Raw genomic sequence first — 21523 nt, 5'->3', positions numbered from 1 at the left:
TAAGCAGTAGTTGGAATTTGTAAATCATACTGGAGAACAAATCAAAACCAAATTTTGTTTTTAAAGCAGCAAATTAGAATTTCTGTAAAACAATGGGTAAATTGAACTATTAAATTTCTTCGAAGGACCAAGATGAAATAAGCCCTTGCGTTTAACCTTCTCAAGGACTCGAAAGTCATATACTACTACTACTACTAACTGGTAGGTGTTCCCTCGAATTCGCTTCCCATTGGACCCACAAAACCAAAGGCACATACGACTGTGATCTCTAACGGAACGCTGTCGTTTCACAGCCATCCGCCAATTTCCCCACAGAAAACGTGACCCTACTCGCTCAAGTCCTCCCAAGGCCACAGCTGCCAAAGCAAACAGCAGCCCCCGCCACTCCATCCATACAAAGCGGACAACGCCTCCTCCACCTCCAAAACCAAACTCGTCAGAAAAACAAGAACAAAGGGTGCACACACTCACGCACCAGAAACACAACAAAACACACTTGCACATTAATATTAATATTAATGGCTTCTTTGGTTCTACCATCTCCGACGTCGTCTTCGACCTCCACTGCACCATCATCTACATCTTCCTCATCATCTTCTATCTTTTGTGGCCGCAGAAGCCTCGCTGCCAAGCCTCTCTCAGCCGCAAACGCTCCGTACGCCGTCGTAGGATTCACAAACACTCTCACCACCCTTTTGTTTTACGAATTATTTCCACGTCGATTATGCATTTTTTACTCTGTGTATATGTTTGTTTTGGACAAAGTTCGTTTATTTCTATGTGGGTTTTTCATAAAAATGGATTTTGATAGTTGAATTTTGGGAATTTTCATTCTTGGAAGTTTCTGCGGTGGGTTTTGTTTTTTGGTTTGTTCTATGTGCCATAAAAATCACAGCTTTTTATTTTGGTGTTTTTAGAGTTTTGTTTATGTTAAGGTTTCGGAGATGATGTTGGCATTGGACGATGTGTGGAGTTATTTTCATTATTTTTAATTGATTTTTTTCCGTTTAAGGAAAGTGGTGTTTTCATGTTTTTTTTTTAATTGGGAAACTCTAGTGGTTACTGTAGATTGAAAAGTTCCCACCTTTATCTAAGGTGAAACTGTTTACTTGAGTATTTTACTGTTGGATGAAAAGGCAGCAAAGCGTTGATGTATTTTCAAAGTGGGCCCTTTTTATAAGGAATTTTGTGGATTTTTGAAATATCCCATGTACAGAGAGTTCCCTTGCCAGTGTGCAGTGAATGCTATGATTTGATTGGATTAATGTTTGTGTGTCTTGTATTAGAAATGTGAAATCACTCAACCATTGAATGGAAGGCCTTGTGTGCCAATCATAAATGATCAAGTCCTCCCAAAATTCTTGCAATCAAAGCGCCTGCAGAAGGCGGTTGATAGAAATGAAACCAGGCTGAAAATATTTTCTGGGACCGCTAATCCTGCTCTTTCTCAGGTAAACTTCACTTATTCAGTTTGAACAGAAAGTTCATGTTTTTAGTTAATTTGTTGATAACTCAACGTTAGAGGTCTCATTAAACTGGAAATCTCTTCCTGAGGCATTTTCAAGCATAATATGCTCGTCTGGCTCTATCCACTATTTTTATTTGACTTGATAATGTGGAGAAGCAGCTGTTGATCTTTTATGTCTACAACCTTGCTTCCCATTGTATGCTATGTTATTTTCTTCCTGATTTAGAATCTAAGTTTCAGCGAGAAAATCCCTGATGCAGTACCATTTTTTTCCACAGTTTTGTTGCATTTATTTGTTATACTTCTTACTACACTAATGCACTGCCATTTTTTTTTCCTAGGAAATTGCTTGGTACATGGGCCTCAACCTGGGAAAAGTTAATATCAAGAGGTTTGCTGATGGTGAAATTTATGTTCAGTTGCAAGAGAGTGTTAGAGGCTGTGATGTGTTCTTAGTCCAAGCCACCTGCCCTCCAGCCAATGAGAATCTTATGGAGCTTTTGGTGATGATAGATGCTTGTCGAAGAGCTTCAGCCAAAAACATCACGGCAGTGATTCCATACTTTGGATATGCTAGAGCAGATAGAAAGGCAAGCTATTTAAGTTTATTTTTTGCATAACTGGCCTAGTTGAAGCGTCTGTGTCTTCTGACATGAGAGGTTAAAAATTTTTGTGGTCACCTATAAAACTTAGTAGCGCTAAAAGTTTAAGGATGAATTGAAGGAACTAAGGTAAAGGTAGGTGAAAGAGCGAGACAGAAGGGGGGCGTAGCCGATGAGAAAAGGAAACTTGGTCCAGTTGTTCTGGGAAGTCTGGGAGTCCAGTATGCTTGCATTTTGATCTTTGTTTGGTTGTTATCTTATCATTGTTTTCTTCATCTTCAGACACAAGGTCGAGAGTCTATTGCTGCCAAATTAGTAGCAAACCTTATCACTGAAGCAGGTGCAGACCGTGTTCTTGCTTGTGATCTTCACTCAGGGCAATCAATGGGTTACTTTGATATACCAGTGGACCATGTGTACTGTCAGGTAGGAGTTTTGGACTATAATTTGCTAAACATGTTATATAAACTGATGATCAAATGTTTGTTTCCTGTATACAGCCTGTCATTCTTGATTACCTTGCTAGCAAGGAGGTTTCTTCGAATGATTTAGTTGTGGTCTCACCTGATGTTGGAGGAGTTGCTAGAGCCCGTGCTTTTGCTAAAAAGTTATCTGATGCACCTTTAGCAATTGTTGATAAAAGGCGACACGGCCACAATGTGGCTGAGGTAGTTCACTAGCTGGATCTCTGGTTGGATTTTTACCGTCGTTTACTTTTTTCCTGGTACACTTTGTGGGGTCTATGTATTTCTGCCATACTTCATTAATACATAATGGGAACCTATAAATGATCAGGTCAGAAATCTGCACTGCACTTGTATGTCTTGGACAGCTAAATATTATTCTGGTTTTTAGCTGCAGGGGAAGCTTATACCATTATGCTTCAGTTGTCTAACCTTATGAGTACTTTACCTTCCCATTGGTTAGGATTCTACATATGCTAGGTGCACAATTGAAACCCTATTTTTCTTGATACATAACATCTGATAAGAGATTTCAGGATCTGCAGCACAAAGAAAAGCAATGGTTTTTGAATATGTTAATCACATATTCTTCTTACATGTTTCAAATTTTATTTTTGCTCCTGGATATGATAGTTAAGCAATCTCTTCTTAACAAATTCAAAGTTTTATTTCCAAAGTTTCATAATCATCACACTCGAACTTTCCTGGCATAACAAAGAGTACTTAAGGTCTAAAAGTTTTCTCTAGCTATATTATCTACACACAAAGTAGTAAGCAGGAATGAACTGATGTTGCTCACATCATTCAAGGACTTATTTTCTATATATTTGGCTATTCCAATGCTGCTTTCCAGGCATCACAAAACTAGCATTCAATCCATGTAACAAAGCAATGTCTAACCTTCCTTTGTGTGGTCCAATTCAAACAATTTAATAGTAATCTTGGCAATTAAGATTATGTTCCTGAAGGAATAAATTTATGGAACTTTCTTCCTGAACTTTGTGATTCTCCTGTCATATTTTTGTGTTCTTGATTTTTCCATTTGCATATCCAGGTAATGAATTTGATTGGTGATGTTAAAGGGAAAGTTGCTGTTATGGTGGATGATATGATTGATACAGCAGGTTGGATATCATTAATTACTCGTAACGATGCAGAACTTGTCAGTGATTAAGTGCAATGCTAAAGAAAGGTGGAAGAATAATTGTGGCATGTTCTTCATGCTTGCTGGAATCATCACATCATTGACAAAGCACCTATAAACTACATTTTGAAAGATAACATCATCTATATTCAGCCTTTTGCGTTTGATGTTAGAAGCAAATTTACATAATCTCTGTTTTTAATATCATTTAGATTCAGTTATGAAATTGGAGGTCTAAGTTAATTAGCAACTTTCTCTCACATTTTGGATTTTTTTTTAATTTATTCTAACATAAAGTTATCTTTTCTGGTTTTTAATCTTGTTTTGCTATTTGAAGCATCTTTCTGATTCTATAGTACCAATTAGTAGGTCATGTAGTTTTTTTTTGTGCCATGTAGATCTTGACAATTAACCTAGTAGCTGATGGTTGGTTTCAGGGACCATTGCAAAAGGAGCAGCTCTTTTGCATGATGAAGGGGCAAGGGAAGTGTATGCATGCTGCACTCATGCAGTCTTCAGGTGATATTAGCTTACTGTCCCTTTTTTTCACTCTATATCCTTGTTTGCTAATTCTCGTACAAACATGTTTTGTTGTCCAGCAACATCGGATCCAAATAGTTTGTACTGGCCTAGTATGTTCATACTTTTATTCTAATGGATCACACACTGCAGCACTTTTTCCCACCATTTTGTCATAACTTTCTTGTTTCTTTTTGTATTTTTTGTTTTGGCCTGGGGGGGGGGGGTGTTGTTTGGCCCAATTTGCTGCGTTATTCGGCAAATGAGATCTTAATTACATTGTCAACACCGGCTTCCAGACCATCACTTTTCTTTTTTCAAGAAAAAAACCTGCTTCAGTTCTTAGCATTCTCTAATCAGTTGGAGCTTCTTTCTTCATCTTCTTTAGCTATCATACAATTAGCCTGCCTATAATACTGGACAATCCTGTGGGCTTGAGAATACGTTTGACCGAGTTCTCAGCATATCTGTTCTTCATTGCCTATGGCCAGATCACCAATTTGTCATGTAAATATCAACTATTTGAAGTTTATGTGCATATACATTCATGTTGAACTCTGTTTGGTTAATGTGGTTCCCGTCTGTGTCAGATTTCTTTAACCCTTAGTTCCATGTGAACTTTGTGGTAGCAGAACACATGTTTATAGTTCCCTATTTTTTCATGTATGCATCCAATTATAGATCACCAGATTGATGATGTTTCTCTACAGCCCACCTGCAGTTGAGAGGTTGTCAAGTGGCCTGTTTCAAGAAGTTATAGTTACAAACACAATTCCAGCAATTGAGAAGAATTATTTCCCGCAGTTAACTGTACTTTCAGTTGCAAACCTGTTGGGTGAGACCATTTGGCGCGTTCATGATGACTGTTCTGTGAGTAGCATATTTCAGTGAACTAGAAGACAATAAGAAGATAGTTAATTCTTGATAAGAGCTTACTGAACTGAGGGTAGTTGAAAATTTAGCATTCTCTCTCTCTTTTACTCAGACATCATTGCACATGCTTTACCATGAACCTCTCCTCCCATTCTTTTGGGTTAATCTTTATCCGGCCATGCAAAACCCCACCAACCATTGCCATACTTTTTAACTAAAATTCCCCGCCGACAACTCTTTGGTGGACGTTGGTTGATAGCGATATCAGTTTTAAGTTTGATATAGCTAATTTCCTTCTTTATTGCCCCCTGCTTCTTTTTCTTTTTGTTCGTCTGCCCTCCTGGAGAAAATTGATGCTGATGTTGATGATAAATATGTAGCCTGAGCAGATTGGCAAACATAGCCTACTCAAATCCGCCTTATCTAGAAAATTGAGACAATGCAGCAAATGCTTAAGAGTAGAACTAGCATTTCATCTGGATGCTTTTATAGACTTTGAAACTTGTTTAAGCTCATCAGTTTACTTGTAATTTCCTTTGCCTGACATCCACTGTCCCCATGGAGGTGGAGGTCTAGCTGCTATAGTGCTATGTTAGGCTGCTGTACTATGATCCTATGATGTCTCTGGGTCCCTTTACAGTTATAAAATATAGAACCCATTGGTGCATCTTTCATGAAGCTCTATTAGCATTTCATCTTGTTTTTAGATGATCAAAAAGCTGTGGGAATCCTTGCATAGATTTTTATTTGTACCGTTTTTGGTGGTCAGATGCTAAGTGACTAGTTTCCAGGATAAATTGTCCTATATTATATAGGACCAAATAATTTCAGGGACTAAATAGTGGCTCTTGAGGGCCATGCAGGAAGCAAGTCCAACAAAGGAAAAGCACAAAATTGTTGAAGTGCCCTTTCTTTTGGTCGTCTTCCAATTTAACCTCCTGATCTTATAATTTTGCACATTCAGGACAATAGATGGTATTAGAAAATTGGACAAATAAGCATACGCTTATCGATAAGTTCTTGAAATTGGCAAATGAAACGTTACTTGCAGTCACATTCTACTAGCATAAGCAGCAGGGAGGCAATATGAAGTGGACTAATCTTTTATTATTCTAGATATAAAAAAAAAAAAATGAGGAAAGCAAAAATTATCATAAATTTCCCTGTGTGAGTTCAATTGTCAATTTTGAAATCCAAACCCTCAAATGGCTCAAAGGAGGAGAGTTGTTCCATAGTTAAAAAAAAAAAGTCAAAAAAAAAATTCAATAATTTATCAAAATAATTTCAATAACAAATGAGTTTTAACTTAGTAATACTAAAGTCGTTCTCAGAGAAAGAGAGTCATTTCGTAAAAAAGAAAAAAAAAGAAAAAAGTAGTTTCACTGACAAAAGAATGATCTTGTCCTGTTTCGCATTCCAACTACAGAAACAGAGGTACAGTCTCCCATTAGAAAGGAACTAAATGCATTCCAAATTATTTAAGGAACTCCTCCAAATCTTTGGTAAAAATAACTTAATTACACAATAAAGGAACTAAGGATGCATTTGATAAAATTGAGGTTGAAAACTGAATTTGAATCCATTGAGTAAAATTTGATAAATTTGAATATATATCACATTAAATGGTTATAACTCAATAACTTATCACTTATTTTTTAGATCAAATTTTATTTAAAAAATTCAGTGTTGCTTAATTAATTTAAATATTATATTTTTGAATATCAAACGCATTTAAACATATTATTAAAATTTAAAACCATTAACGTTAAATGCTGAATTGGATTGAATTCATTAATTTTTAAATGTTGAATTGAATTATCAACCTTAAATGTTGCATTGAATTATCAAACAAATATTGAACTAGAACATCAAACGAAGCGAAAGAGACAATTATCCCGAATTATCTAAGGAATCCATTCAAATATTCGATACAAGAAAAATATATGCCATTTTTTCCATTTAAATTACATATAGTATAAGTATAAATAAAAACAAAAGGTCGAAAAAGAAATATATATCATGTTTTTTAAGTCTTTCAAAAGTACGGTTTAGGTTTAGGCGGCGTGCAGAAGAAGATGCTAGGGTTTCGCCGCCTCCTACAGTCACAAGCTATTGCCTATAAATATCCAATCCTGCAGCCACCGATTCAACTCAAATCAGCTCAGCTCGGCTCAGATGCGTAGGGTTTTAGATAGTTTTCACCTTTCAATCGCAAACTCGAGTAAGTGCTCTTTCCTCTTTTGATTACTCGCCGCAATTTTCAGTAGATTGCAGTGACGAGCTCATAATTCGGGCCGGAGACCACGACGATGTCGTTTGTCTATGACGGCAACCTAATTCCTCTAAGAAGTTCTGAGCACTTGCTGAGTATTAAGCGGTTGTATACACATAAAAGTTTCGATTTTTATCATCAAACCTTTTTTTTTGTTTCTAATTAAAATTTGGGGATTTAAAGAAAGAGCGAGGGGATGATAGAATTCATAAGTCTGTCAATCCACTGAATAATAATCCTCTGATGTTAACTATGAATCCCGACAGGTTCTGATCGCCTTTCTATATTTCCTATGAAGTTTTTTCTTTATTTTTTTTCTTATCGTGAATTCGGGTTTTTTTCAAAATTTATTTAGGTTTCAAATTAATTTTTGGGGCAAAGGATGAATCTCATGTATACAAATGGGTAATTTGCGTCTGAATAGCTCTACATTGATGCTAAATCACCTTGGAGACCTGATGCCCTTTTCTATAATATGTTTTTTTAATCCTTTTTTCTATTGGATAATTTGTTTGATTTCTCGTTTGATTGCATTTTCTCTGGTCGCCAAAAAAAAAATTGCATTCCGTCAAAACAAATTTTTTTTTGGGGTGGGTTGTGGGGGGGGGGGTGTTTTTTTTTTTTTCTTGACTTAAATTGTACCAATTTTTGTTCTGTTGATTTTATCAAATTTGGAGAATGCCAGCATCTAAATGGTTATCTGTCTCTGGTTTTTATTAGGAGGAATTGATACATTGAGTGGGAAAAAGAACATTGGTGTGTAACTTCAATTCAATTCTCTTTATCAGATATCTAGTAGGCCTCTATATTTGATTCAACAATATAATTTCTACAAAATGTGTCAGAAACACAATACTATGCTTTTGCAATTTGCACTTTGTGGGTGTAAAAGGTGAGAATTGAGTCTTAATTCACAAGATTACTCATCCACCTGAGCAATAAAAGTACAATGCTAATTTAAGTGTACAATTCTCATTATCAGATATCATTTAAGTGTACAATTCTCCACAACCATGATTTTAGATATAGTAATTTCCTAAATAAAAGCGCGTAGGATTAATAGATTTCTTAAAAAAAAAAATACACGCACTAAACCTTCTACAGACAATAACTTATTGTAAAAAACTAATTATATATTTATATTTTTGAGATAAGCACACATGTAGATTGTGCCAAAAGCATTAGTGATTCTAGCATCTATGGAGAGTTAAATTATGCTCACAAATGGTAGGATCAAAGGAAGATTGTGGGTAAAGACACTTAAGAGTTACATTATGCTCACAACTGGTAGGATGGATGCAAATCGAATGAAAACTGAAGGGCATTTCAACTAAAAATTGTAGGATCAATACAAATTGAATACATCCTAACGAATACGAACTAGTAGAAAATACCAAGATTTAATGAGATCTGAATTTAGAATTCTAGTTCCTGGAACTTTAGCTTTAGTTAACTGGGAAGTATGGATAGGCATTCGTGCTCTTTTTTTTCTTGGTTTCAAACGTGAACAGATTCGATAGGACCCGAAATGCTGATCTTACTTAACATTTGAGATGCAGTTAAGTTATACTCATCTTTTGTTCGTCCATAAAGAAGTGCGAAAGTCGGCAGTCACGCTTCACATTCTGTTGCCCAAAAAAAAAAAGAGATTGCATTCCGTCAAAACAAATATTTTTTTGGGGGGCGTGGGGGGGGGGGGTGATGTGGGGAGCTTTTTTTTTTTTTTTTTTTTCAAAAAAAAAAAAATTGCATTTTCAAGAATTCTTCAGTATTACTTTCCTCTTGCAGTTCTGTTCCTGCATTTTTCGATGGCTTGCTTAGCCAACATGGAAACCAATATTGTCATCAATCTGCTCTTGTTGCTTTGAAAGAGCACATATTGTCAGACCCCTACCCAGTCCTGGAAGACTACCGGACTGCTAATACTTGTGTTTGTGATTGGATTGGAGTTACTTGTGGCACCCAACATCATAGAGTAACCGCTTTAAACATATCATTCATGGGTTTGAAAGGCAGCATTCCTCGCCATCTGAGGAACTTGTCTTTTCTTTATTTCTTTGGACCTTAGTGGTAACAATTACCTGGGCAATCAACCTGGAGATCTGTCCCGTTTGCGATGCCTGTGGTTTATGAACTTTAAGCTCAACAACTTACACTGGAGATAATCCGTCATGGTTTGGTTCCTTTCCCGAACTTAAATTTTTGTCAATTAGAAATAACAGCAATAACAGATGTTGGGTCTATACCATCATCCATTTTCAACATTTCAACGTTGGAAATTATTATTGCTCTCTCAGGAAATAACTTACCTGGTAATCTTCCTCCAGACATGCAATGATCTTCCGAGTCTCGGAGGGCTTTATTTAACTTCAAATGAGTTAAATGGCCAGTTGCCATCAAATTTAACTGCTTGTTCAGTAATTCAAATATGTCATTGTCATCAAATGAATTTAGCGGACATACACCATGGGAATATGGAACTTTGAATAAGCTGGAGGGTTTGTATCTTGCCCGGAACAGTTTAATAGCTGGCTTCCATTTGGAGGGAAATTCACTTTCCTCCGCTGCGGGCTTGTTTGGCAAACAAGTTTTTTTGTCAAGTTTATCTGTCACAAATTTTTTAAAAACTTTGACTACAGTAATCTTAAAAAATTTATCAAAGTAAACTTCAAAATATTCAAAAAAAAAAATACATTTCAAAAATTTTTAAAAATTTTTTTACAGTAAGTCATAGTAAAGTTTTAGACAAACACTCAAAAAATTCACTTACCAAACATCCTGGAAAACTCATAGCTGGCTTTCATTTGATTCAGAACTGTCATTTTTGCTTTGAGGAGAAAAAAGGACCCGGGGGGGGGGGGGGGGGGGGGGGGGGGGGGGAATGTCCTGAGTTGCTTTGAGCTGGAAAACTTGGTCAGACACCATTGCTTTATTCCTTGTTAAATAATTCGACATCAAATTTGCTTTTGCACGATGCTTCGACATCATTGCCCATGTGGTCTTTCCTCTTTAACTACTTAAACACAGAGGCAGGTTTATACCAAAAATTTGGTCAGACACCGTATTGGAGTGGTTTGCTCCTAGAGTTGCTTTGATTTTGTTCCAAGGGGAAAACCAAAAAAAAAAAAAACGCAGAAATTAGTTCCATAGAAGGAGGAGGTTATAGATGTCGGCAGGAGGAGCAGAAGACCCTGTTGTAGTTTTATTTCTTCGTCAATGAAATCAATAATGTTGATAGAGTGCAGTTTAGTCGGTCTTCTCACGTGCTTTTCCTATTTATTTGGACTAAATACTGCACTAATCGGTGGATTTTACTGAGATTTTGTGTTCTATGCGAATTGCAGCATTTAGGGGCAAAAGGCGCTGGAAAATTAACTTTTGAAGCCTTCCTGTCAGTTAGATGTGGGCACGCCTAAGTATGATGTCCAAAGCCGGATTTGCGGGATTGTTGGCCACGTGCAAACTTCCAAATATTTGGAGATTCCTTCGCGGGTGACAATTCTGGAACAATGCTGACTTAGCCAATTTGCACGTGAAGAGTCATTTGGCAACGTGAAGAGTCATTTGGCAACAAGACTTCAATTGGATTTCAATTGATTGGGTTCCTTCTTTGACTAAACGTGCTGACCCACAAAAGCAGGAAGACTACTGGGTCTCTTTTGGAGACAGCCGCACGAGGACTCTATAAATACAATCCCTTCGCTGGCTTCAGGGGAGCGCTCTCTCGTTCTCTCTCTCTCGGAGAGCCTTTTGGTCTTTTGGCCAATCTTTTGTTCCCTTCAGTTTTTCTCTTATCAAACACTAAGGCGGCTATTATTTTTATTCTTGCACAGCTGGTTCTCCATAATGGAGAACTAGCTTCTCAATTCTAGTCAAGGGGACAACTGAAGATTTGGTTCAACAATTACTGTGAGATCTAATTTATTTTAATTGCTTCCTTAATTTATTGGTATTTATATGTTTCCTGCTTTTAATTGCTATAGCTCGTGTGAGTGATTGAGTAGATGCGCAATATTTAATTATTCACATAGGCTATTTTGCTAAATAGGGGTAATTGAATCCGTAATTGTTCGTTATCTCTATCTCAGTAGCAACTGGTGTAATTGGGTTTATGTCAGGGAAACATACGATCTAACTTAAACAAACCCTCGTAGCGTGTTTGTTAGTTAGGATTGAACTTTTCTAATTATTAATGCAATCTAGAAATTAAATCCTACGGTCGTACCTAGGATTGTTTTTGGGTTAGAGAAATAGTTAACGGTCGTACCTTAACTATCGAGAAAGTAAGGAAAGGTTGGTTGTTTATCGCGTGTATAACAACTATAACCACTCTAGTAATAAATGTTGGAATTATCTTTGAATCAATGATCAGTGCGTGAACCATTTCTGAAGTGTATCATTGGCTAGAGTTTCTCTAAGTTATTTCTTCTAATTAATTATTTTCTGCATTTAATTTCTTTAGTTAGCATTTAATCCAAGAACCCCCCATACTTTGGATTCTAGAAGAAACGAATTATCCCCAGTCCCTGTGGATTCGACCCTACTCACCGCTATATACAAAATCTGTATTTTTCTCGAGTAGGTACTTATTATTGCACAGGTTCGACACCAGTCAATTTTTTATAATGTCCAGTCCAACCGCGTTTTAACTTTATTCCTTCTGCTTGTAAAGAACCCACAGTTGAAAGATGCTCCTCCATCTTTATCCGACTAAAGGACCCACAGTTGAAAGGTCTTGAAGACTGATCACCCCACCAATTGCACGGACTTCTTAGTAGCTTCCATGATTTTGTATTGTAGCAGGTAAGGTAGCTTCGTCTTTCAGACCAATTTATTGAAATGAATTCCTAACAAAATTTTAGGAATGGGTTCAAAAAAGTATAGGAAAAACACTTAAGCACGGTAAACCTAGAAGCTAAAATGAATTGTAAACAAAATTTGGTTAAAAATCCACAAGAAAATATGTGACTCTTAAAAAAAGGAAAACGGCTCATGGCTATCTACATGAAAATGACAGGTGCGAAGTGTAGCAAGTTGAAATAAATCAAAAAATGACAAAAAAATTGAAATTAAATGAAGGTAGGAGACTCATTTCTTTTGAATAACAATACAAAAGGATGCCAAGCATCTTGGATGTTGGAAATTTTACTTTTTATTATTTTTTTCAACATTAAGAATAGCACTATTCTATACTAACAGGGACCGAATTGAATTACACAAGCAGCATCATCTAAACTATATTGATGCCTTGACATATCATCTAGATTTTTTTAATTATAGGTCGTGGGATTTGAATTCCTGACCATTAACCCGATTCTTGTGCGTAGTTTTTAGATCTTTAATTTACTTTGTATGATCTTTTGACTTATGAAGTTATGAGTAGGATAACACTAGTTTTCTTAATTAAGAATGATTTTTTTTCAAAAAAAATGGAAAAAATATAGCTGCATACTAGAGTGAAAGAGAAAAAGAGGGCTTACATAGTCGTGTGGCATCATTTTTCATCTCTATTAATGTGCTTGGGCAAATATTGATAAACAAAGTAAAACATTTCTACTCAAATATTTGAATTAGTCTATGTCTAGATAATATGTTTGAACATTAAAAAAAATGTATTTACATACTTTTTGTGTATGTTTTAATGTGGATACAGAGATACAAATGTCATTATGTAATTAGGATTAAAGTTAACAAAAATTAGTCCTCTGAAATCATTTACAATAATTGGAAAATAAAGTTAGTTTCCAAACTACTATAGTTTTAGGTTGTATAAAAATTTATTAGACATATTATGTTAGTTTTTAGACTTACAAGACATTTTATTTTTCAATTTCCAATCAAAAGATATATAAGATTATCAAATAATAGTTGATACACAAGTAATGAGACTAAAAAAATTCAAGTGATACTCAATGATTCCCTTTATTAATTGATTGTTTTGAGATACCACACTTTAGAGCAATATTGTGTTTTATTTGGAATATTTTTACTGTAGCACTTTTTGTGATGTGATGTGTGTGAGGTAAAAAAGTAATTGGGAAGATAAAAAGGTGTATTGAAAATTGTAATGATGATGTAAGCAGATAAAATTGAAGAAATAAAACACAATCCAAACAAACCCGTTTGACACGAATATCACCAAAATAAATAATTGCAGAGTGGAAGGAAGGAAAATGCCAGCAGAAATTAGTCAGCAGAAGGGGCAAAACATTTTGCAGTAGTTTTATTTCTTCGTTAAAAGAAATCAAGAACGTCCAGTCCAACCGCGTTTTAACTTTATTCCTTCCCCTCGTAAAGAACCCACAGTTGAAAGATGCTCCTTTATCTTTATCCCACCAAAGGACCCACAGTTGAAAGAAGGTCCCGAAGGCATGTGCAAACACAGTCTTCTTAATAGCTTCCATGATTTTGTAAGGCAGCTTCGTCTTTCACTATCTTCTCGTCTTCAATTTCCGTCATATTTCTTGCTTTAGTTTCTTCTAATTGGTTAATTCTTCCTTTTTCTGTTTGACGCGGTTTGTCTTTGTGATAAATACTGCACCATATAGCATCGAAGTTCATCAGCTTATGAATCCATAGCCTCCTCTTCCTTCTTCCTTTCAAGATACTACAAGTGGGCTGTCCTATAAACCAGAAGCCGCCTTCCCCAACGTTCTTAAGTTAGAAAGAAAGACTGAAAATGGCAGAAACAGTTCTCTCTTTTGTGCTGGATCAACTCTCAACTTTTCTGCGCGAGGAGGGACGACTATTGGGAGGGCTTCGGCAAGAGGTTCAATTCATCATGGATGAGTTGGAGCAAATGAGAGCTTTCCTGCGAGAGGCAGAAGCAAAAGAAGAAGATGCTCAACCCACGCTCCAACAATGGATCAAGCAAGTGCGAGATGCTGCTTATGACACTGAGGACATTCTCGATGAATTTGTAGCTCGCTTTGCTCGGCATCGCGCAACAGGATTCTACGGCTCTGTTCGGAGAATTTTCAGCTCCATCAAGAATTTGAGAGCTCGTCATCGAGTTGCTAGCGAAATACAAAGCATCAAGTCCCGAATCAAAAGTATTTCTGAAGCTCATCAAAGATACCAATCCGAATATGGTATCTCTGCCCCAGCGTCCAACTCACTTTCGGCTGTGAACACCACAACCTGGCGCTATAGCAGAGATGACGCACTGCTTGTGGAAGAAGCTAAATTGGTTGGCATTGACCAGCCCAAGAAACGTCTTATTTCTGAGCTCCTCGAAGAGGATGATCACCAACTGAAAGTTGTTTCAGTGGTTGGTATGGGAGGACTCGGCAAAACTACCCTAGTGAAAAAAGTCCACGAGGATCCTGAAGTCAGAAGGCATTTCCCAGTTCGTGCTTGGGTAACTGTCTCTCAAACATGTGACTTTCAGTACCTCCTGAAAGACTTGATTCGGCAGTTACACGAGGAAGGGAAGAAACCAGTCCCACAATCGATAGAGTCTATGACCGCCACTGGGCTGAAAAAAATTGTCAAAGATTTTCTTCAACAAGCTGGAAGGTATGCAATTGTTTTTGATGACGTATGGGACGTGGAATTTTGGAATACCATCAAATTTGCACTGCCCGAGAGTAGCCACGGCAACCGTGTCATGCTAACAACTCGGAAAGCTGATGTAGCCTCTGCCTCTTGTACAGAATCTCTAGGTTATCTCCACAGAATGGAGTCACTGTCCTTTGAAGATTCGTGGACCCTGTTTTGTAACAAGATCTTTAAGGGAAATAGTTGCCCTGGCCATTTGATGGATGTTGCCAAAGGTGTATTGGATAAATGTGAGGGCTTGCCCCTTGCGATTCTTGCAATCAGTGGGCTTTTGGCTTTGAAAGATGTAAACAGAACAGAGGAATGGGAGACGGTTCGACGCAGTCTTGGAGGTGAATTAGAAGGCACTGGTAAGCTGGACAGAGTTAAAAAGATTCTCTCTCTTAGTTATAATGATTTGCCTTGGCATCTAAAGGCATGCTTGTTGTATTTAAGCATCTACCCAGAGGATTATAAAATAGGATGCGGAAGACTCATTAATTTGTGGATTGCTGAAAGGTTTGTAGAATGGAGAGAAGGAATGAGTATTGAAGATGTAGCTTGGGGTTATCTCAGTGAACTCGTCAGTAGAAACCTAATTCAAGTGACCTGTGTGTTTTACGAAGGAATACCCTACACTTGTCGAATCCATGACCTATTGAGAGCAGTTATTCTTCTCAAGTCAAGGGAACAAAACTTGGTCACAGTCATTGATGGACAACCAACGATGTGGCCGTCCGACAAGGTACGCCGTCTAGTACTCCGTAGTAGTAGCAGTAACAACACCCAGCACCACCAACAAAGACGAAGTTATTGCTTTGACCACCTTCGGTCATTCTTTACAATTGGATCCCCGAACCCACTCCTGTCTAGAATGTTGTTATCTGAAATTTCAAGGAGTAGTAAGCTGTTAAAGGTTTTGGAACTGGATAGTCAAGTGGAAATACCAAATGAGATTTTCAACTTGTTTCAGCTCAAGCATCTGGACCTATCCTGTACGAGAGTGGAGAGAATCCCGAAAGCCATTGGAAAGCTTCAACATTTGGAGTATCTGGATTTGGGTAACACCAGAGTTAGGGAATTACCCTTGGAAATCCTAAAGCTGCAACAGCTTCGAGTTCTCAGAGTATATCAACAAGTTGATACTTCAGATGATGATTATGGATATCATGGATTTAAAGCTCCCTCGAATATGGGAGGGCTTCTTGCCCTAGAAGTATTAAACTGCATAGATGCAAGTAGTGGATCTACAATAGTTAAGGAGATAGGAAAGCTGACCCAATTAAGAGAGCTATATATTACAAAGTTAAGAAGCGAAGATGGAAAGGAGCTCTGCTCCTCCCTTGCCAACCTCACCAGTCTTCGGGAATTAAGTGTTGATTCAATTGGAAAAGGTGATGATTTTGAGATAATCGATTTAAATCATCCTTCTCTTTCTTCTTCTTCTTTGTTTCTTCAATCTCTTCGTACGCTGTTTATGTGTGGCCGCTTAGAAAAGATGCCACAATGGGTAGCTCGTCTTCACGGCTTGGTAAGAATAGATTTGGACTGGAGCAGGTTAAGGGGTGAGGAGGATCCGCTTGAATCCCTCCAACATTTGCCCAATTTGGGTGAAATTAATTTCTGTGGATCTTACCAGGGAGAAGGATTGTGCTTCAAAGCTGGAGGGTTCCTAAAGCTGAAGGAGTTGCACTTAAAGAGAATGGAAGGGTTGAGATGGATGAGAGTGGAGGAGGGTGCATTGCCTCGTCTCCAAAAACTATTTCTGGAACAACTTCCATTACTAGAGGAGTTACCTGTGGGTATTCAGCACTTGAGCCAACTTCAAGAGCTAACTTTGTATGAGATGAGTTCTCAATTGAGAGGGAAGCTGTTGGAGAATCAGAAGGAAGAAAGTGAAGATTACAGAAGAATCGCACACATTCCTGAAATTCTCATTGGTTACTACACAGATGATAGGAAATGGAGAGACCGCTGGCTGTGGGCGGAGAAGAAGAAAACATATAATCTTTCCTAACAAGCAGCAGCAGCAGCAATAGCAACCGTGGCTTCCCTTTCTCTGGTTGTGGAATGTAGACGACATTGCATCTTTTTCTTTTTTTTTTTCTGTATTTTACCTTATTTATTGTATACTACATTGTGTATATTGTGTGATGTTGTTAACGACTTGATGTACTGTATTTTACTCTCTTATTTTTTTTTTTTTTTGTTTCTTGATCTTTTCTATAATTGATTTCGCAAACGATCAAGAAGTAGGCAGGTTAGAAATGTATTGGCAATATGCAAACCCAATTTGGTTTATCCTTACTTCTGTTTGTACAAACCTACATTAACAATAGTGTTAAAGTGAGAGTTAGTCCCCAGCTGGATAATAAATAGCAGGTCCTACCAAATTTCTTCTAGGATAATCTTTTTGCACTGAGATTAAAATTAAAAATTTCTTCTATTATTGGTAATCAAAATTAAAAATTACACATTTACACCTATATTTAACAATCATTTTCTTCATCTCCAATTATTATATGTGTTAAAATTATCTCCAATTATTATATTCTTATGCATGATAATTAAAGCTAACTATATATTAAGAAATACGAATATTCATTTTGTTAGAAGTCACTCTAAACTTGTTAGTACTAAATCCTGACAAATTCTTCTTACGGGAAGACTCTTGACTCGTAATTGGCTTCTAAATTGCGTATTCCAATTGGCTTCTAAATTGCCAGTTTAAAGAATCTTTGTTGCGCAAAAAATAGAGGATAGATTCCCATGACGAATGGGAAATTCTGTAAGCAGAGGAGCTTGACGAACAAGGCTAGCCTTCAACATCATTTGGATACTGTGTATAATATTACTGCAGAAGTGGGAAAGATTATTGTGATACTGTGTATTATCCATTGTCTACCTGAGAGATGTTGGAGTCGTAGGCCAGAATCTCATATTTCTTTGAGAAACTGGCAATGCGCAGAGGAAGAGCATGTCCCCCCTGTCAAGCTTTTGATCCTCTGATACCACAAATATTTGACCATATCCTTCAACATCATTTGGCAGTCGTGCATAGGCCATCTTCTGTTGTAATGGTAGCTTGAAAAAGTCCTCTGTCACCAACTTCATTTTCTCAATTTCTGTGGTTGTGCTCATTCGTAGAAACTTCATCAAGCATTATTTCAGGCCTGATGCATCGATGGGGGATTTCTCCACAGGGAGAGAACCACCAAGGCCCCTTCCTGTTTTGGCCATCTCAGTTTCCATTGATAGCGGTGTCTCAGATATCAAATTGGACCTCTTATATATAGCTATCTCATTTGTGTCACACATTTCAGTTTTTATGCCTTGTTGTTTGCCTGATCTTGTGAGATTTTAGTGCTAATGCTTCTGTTAACTCAATGACAATACACCTAGATGCTCAGAAGGAGAAGATCAGCCGGCCGTCGCACTGAAAATTTGAAGGAATGACAAATTGCTAACTGCTAATTCAGTAGTTGGCCAGCGAATTTGAAATTCCTTTCACATTTTCACAGATGCTTCACAACATGTAAGAGATTTCGGATTTCTGAGTAATTTGTAATCTAAACACCCTTAGAAACATGTAAGATGATTAATCCAATAAACGTAATAAAATCCTGTATCAAGATTGTCATTCCTTCTGCTTAGTTCAATGTGATTAATTCATTAGTAATCATACAATTGATAAATATAAGTTGCTCAATGACTATCATAAAAGAATTTAAGGCCAGTGGCACATCTCATTTCATTTTAGTAGTTACAGATTCTTTAGTAAAGAATTTGTGTTGCTAATTACTAATTACCGTGCCACCATCACAAATGTGCAATATTACAATGTTAACATTGGTAAATAGCTAGGCGAGAAGACAAAAGAGATTAACATTGTCTTCTCTTTTGAAAGAGATTAAAAGAGATTGCAATATTACTATCTCTTTTGTCTTCTCGCCTAGCTATTTAGTATTGCCTTCTGGGCAGATAGAAAATGCATGGGCATCTGCCACTTGACAGCTTGGTGCTAAGGCTCGGCGGCGGCATCTCTATCTCTTTTGTCTTCTCGCCTAGCTATTTTTAACATTGTAATATCGCACAGGGGAGCATGGGCCATAAATGACTTATGCTAATAAATTTACTTATGCTAATAATCATTTTTAGCAGTGAAGTGGAACTCGCATTCATTTCCATCTAGTGTAATTAATTAAAAAATTAAAAGATGAGAATTATGCCGGCAACCATGAACGATTGGTTGGCTTTTTGTTTGATTATTGTAAGGGTCAGCAAATGTTTAAGTTCTACTGCGTTAAAAACCAGAATATGGAGAGGGAATTTCTAATCAACTTCCTTCTTCGAAATTGAGGAATCTAATTTTTAATAGATAAGATTTGAATCCTTGTATTCCTTGACAGATTCCTCTCTATTTGAGTGCGACATCATTAGGCCAAAAGAAAAAGATAATAACAAGAGTAATAAAGTAAAACCTCATGTAGCCAGAAAAGCATTGCAATTATCTATATATCTACCATTAATTTGCAAAAGAGATGGGCGGCGGGTTTAACGGTGCGCTAGTAGGTGGAAAACACAACTCTTTTGACATTTGAGGGTGATTTATAGATTTCTCGGTTCCTTTCTGCATTTCATTCATAATTTTCTATTCTTTTCCAAATTTGGCTACTCTCCTGTATTCCTTGATAGAATAAAAGCAAATTACACCAAATGTCATTAAATTACTCACTTGTACTAATTTTGGTTACCAAATTAATTTCTTAGACGAAAATATCACTAAACTAACCAAATTATATGTTTTTGATCATTCTATCTAATTCCACCGTCAAAAAAAAAAGAAAAAGAATGACCATCACATGATCTGCACATGTAAGGTTTGAAGGACAAAATCATCTAAAAATTTTAAGTGGACCAAAGAAGGCACAATGGTCAACTGTTTAATTCACAGTATGAAATAACACAAGACACATATGTCATGATATATCTTGTTTAGTATTGTAGATCATTGTTGTTAGCATTAATGCATGTGATACGGTAGGTAAATGATTAGAGGTATGCGGATTTAATTATGCCTCTATCTTCCACAATTTACTCCAAAACAAGTAGAGCACAATCGCTAGTGCGGGCTGCTATTTAGAAAAAATAACGTTAAAAAGATCACTTTTTCCACATAAATAAACAAATGTTCATTCCAATCAAGTGTGTTCACACTAATAAATAACCATAATCATATTGCAAATGACTGAATGAGACTGGTAGAGAACAGCAGTTTGCTATCGCAAAAGGTTCTTTCACACTGGAATGAGCTCCGACAGCATTCAACTCTCACATTTCACATCTAACGTGCTTAAAATACAAGCATTATTGTCATCGATAAGCTGGCTCCCCCTCATCATTGTCATCTTTGCATTATTTCGCTGCCTGGAACCCCACAATTGCCTCAGCGGAGTCTTACTCAGCTCCACCCACTTGCCGATTCCCGTCTATAAAATATGGTGTATTATTGCACAAATTGGCTTCCTCGTAAGTTCAGGGCATCTTGTGATTAATTTACTGATCTCCATCAATATGGTTTCTGGCTCTTCCGTCCTAAAGGACGCTTTCAAGGATGATGCCAGCCACTCTACCTATCATTGACTTTTATTGATCACCATGGTGTACTTTGTTAATTACAAAGATTCATCTATATAGTGTACATAATAGTGTACATAATTTCCCGTAAAGAAGAAAGAAGGAAAATAGAAACACAAAATTATGATTTGGCTTTGTCGACCGTATCTAACTTTTCCTTTACATTACAGTAAACTAAATGACTAATTAGATAGGATACGACGATTCTAATTGGTAAAATAAGCCGCCTTTCATCCCATCTAGTAATAGCAAGGGCAATGGTGGTTAACTACATTGTTGTGGATGAAAAAAAAAAGAGGGAAAAAAGAAAGAAGTTGGTTACTGTGGTGCCATATTTATAATAGGTTGTTGATAAATTTTATTCAACTCCGTACGATTACATGTGATCTTGTTTTGTAATTTGAGCTCAATCAAGTCATTAGTAGTTAATTGGAACCCCAATTGTTATGTCGGTGCAGGCTAGCTGGCTCAATAAAAACTTTTGAAGTTTATTGAATTACTAGTTTAAAACACTTGGGCCAAGTAATTAGTAGCTCATGGATCCTAAGTTTATTTTCAATTTTCTTCTCGATATGCTGATTTATGCTTCTATCTTCCACAATTTTCACACTTATATGAGCTGTTATTAACCAAGAAAAAAAAAGCTTTGGAGGTGGGATGCCTTTCACTTGACCATTATTTTAACATCAGAAAGTTAATTTATTGGGTTTAATTTGTTGTTCTCCTTTTCTTTTGGAATGCCATGGTTGACGATCCCTCGAATCTATGTCTAATGTTTCTCAAGGCATTTTATTTATTTTTATTCAATTTTGTGGTTGCCTCGTTGGTTTTGCGGATATCGCCTTAGACTGGATAACAAATATGCCTTTCTGTGCAAATATTTATCATATATATATATATATATATATATATATATATATATAGATTAAATGCACAGTGTGATTTGGTGTTTTAGTGATTTAGTTTTTGCTTTTCAGTAATACCCTCGTATAATTAAATAATGAA

General features: G+C 36.7%; 2 protein-coding genes and 2 non-coding genes across 6 annotated transcripts; all 4 read left to right on the top strand.

Moving 5' to 3' along the window:
* The first annotated feature begins 213 nt into the window (after positions 1 to 213).
* On the top strand, positions 214 to 5737 carry LOC113704183 (ribose-phosphate pyrophosphokinase 1-like). The gene is made up of 8 exons (XM_027225906.2): positions 214 to 665; positions 1287 to 1451; positions 1810 to 2058; positions 2353 to 2496; positions 2571 to 2738; positions 3589 to 3658; positions 4116 to 4197; positions 4908 to 5737. Exons 1-8 carry the CDS (start codon positions 519 to 521, stop codon positions 5086 to 5088), a joined length of 1206 nt encoding a protein of 401 aa, XP_027081707.2. The 5' UTR covers positions 214 to 518; the 3' UTR covers positions 5089 to 5737.
* Positions 5738 to 7089: 1352 nt separating this feature from the next.
* Positions 7090 to 17074, top strand: LOC113703223 (disease resistance protein RPM1-like). 3 transcript variants are annotated; one of them, XM_072061407.1, is made up of 3 exons: positions 7090 to 7291; positions 10687 to 12145; positions 13500 to 17074. In XM_072061407.1, exon 3 carries the CDS (start codon positions 14022 to 14024, stop codon positions 16896 to 16898), a length of 2877 nt encoding a protein of 958 aa, XP_071917508.1. In that variant the 5' UTR covers positions 7090 to 7291; positions 10687 to 12145; positions 13500 to 14021; the 3' UTR covers positions 16899 to 17074. The 3 variants fall into 3 exon arrangements, with proteins under 3 accessions (XP_071917508.1, XP_071917510.1, XP_071917509.1); XM_072061409.1 differs by lacking the exons at positions 7090 to 7291; positions 10687 to 12145 and having other exon boundaries at positions 13283 to 15626; positions 15855 to 17074; XM_072061408.1 differs by lacking the exons at positions 7090 to 7291; positions 10687 to 12145 and having other exon boundaries at positions 13289 to 13752; positions 13891 to 17074.
* LOC113705135 (small nucleolar RNA snoR14) lies at positions 7531 to 7619 on the top strand. Its single transcript, XR_003451783.1, has one exon. It is a non-coding gene; the product is annotated as a small nucleolar RNA snoR14 (small nucleolar RNA).
* On the top strand, positions 7713 to 7809 carry LOC113705130 (small nucleolar RNA Z101). Its single transcript, XR_003451778.1, has one exon. It is a non-coding gene; the product is annotated as a small nucleolar RNA Z101 (small nucleolar RNA).
* Positions 17075 to 21523: the final 4449 nt, after the last annotated feature.

Source organism: Coffea arabica, chromosome 8e, assembly GCF_036785885.1.
Source record: "Coffea arabica cultivar ET-39 chromosome 8e, Coffea Arabica ET-39 HiFi, whole genome shotgun sequence".
NCBI lineage: Eukaryota > Viridiplantae > Streptophyta > Magnoliopsida > Gentianales > Rubiaceae > Coffea > Coffea arabica.
The sequence above is the reverse complement of the archived record's forward strand: the minus strand, read 5'-3'. Positions and strand labels throughout refer to the sequence as shown.

Coding starts and splice junctions, on each gene's coding strand:
- LOC113704183 (XM_027225906.2), top strand. CDS start 519: ATGGCTTCTTTGGTTCTACCATCTCCGACGTCGTCTTCGACCTCCACT. Junction 666..1,286: donor CAAACGCTCCGTACGCCGTC/GTAGGATTCACA, acceptor GTCTTGTATTAG/AAATGTGAAATCACTCAACC. Junction 2,739..3,588: donor ACGGCCACAATGTGGCTGAG/GTAGTTCACTAG, acceptor TTGCATATCCAG/GTAATGAATTTGATTGGTGA.
- LOC113703223 (XM_072061407.1), top strand. CDS start 14,022: ATGGCAGAAACAGTTCTCTCTTTTGTGCTGGATCAACTCTCAACTTTT.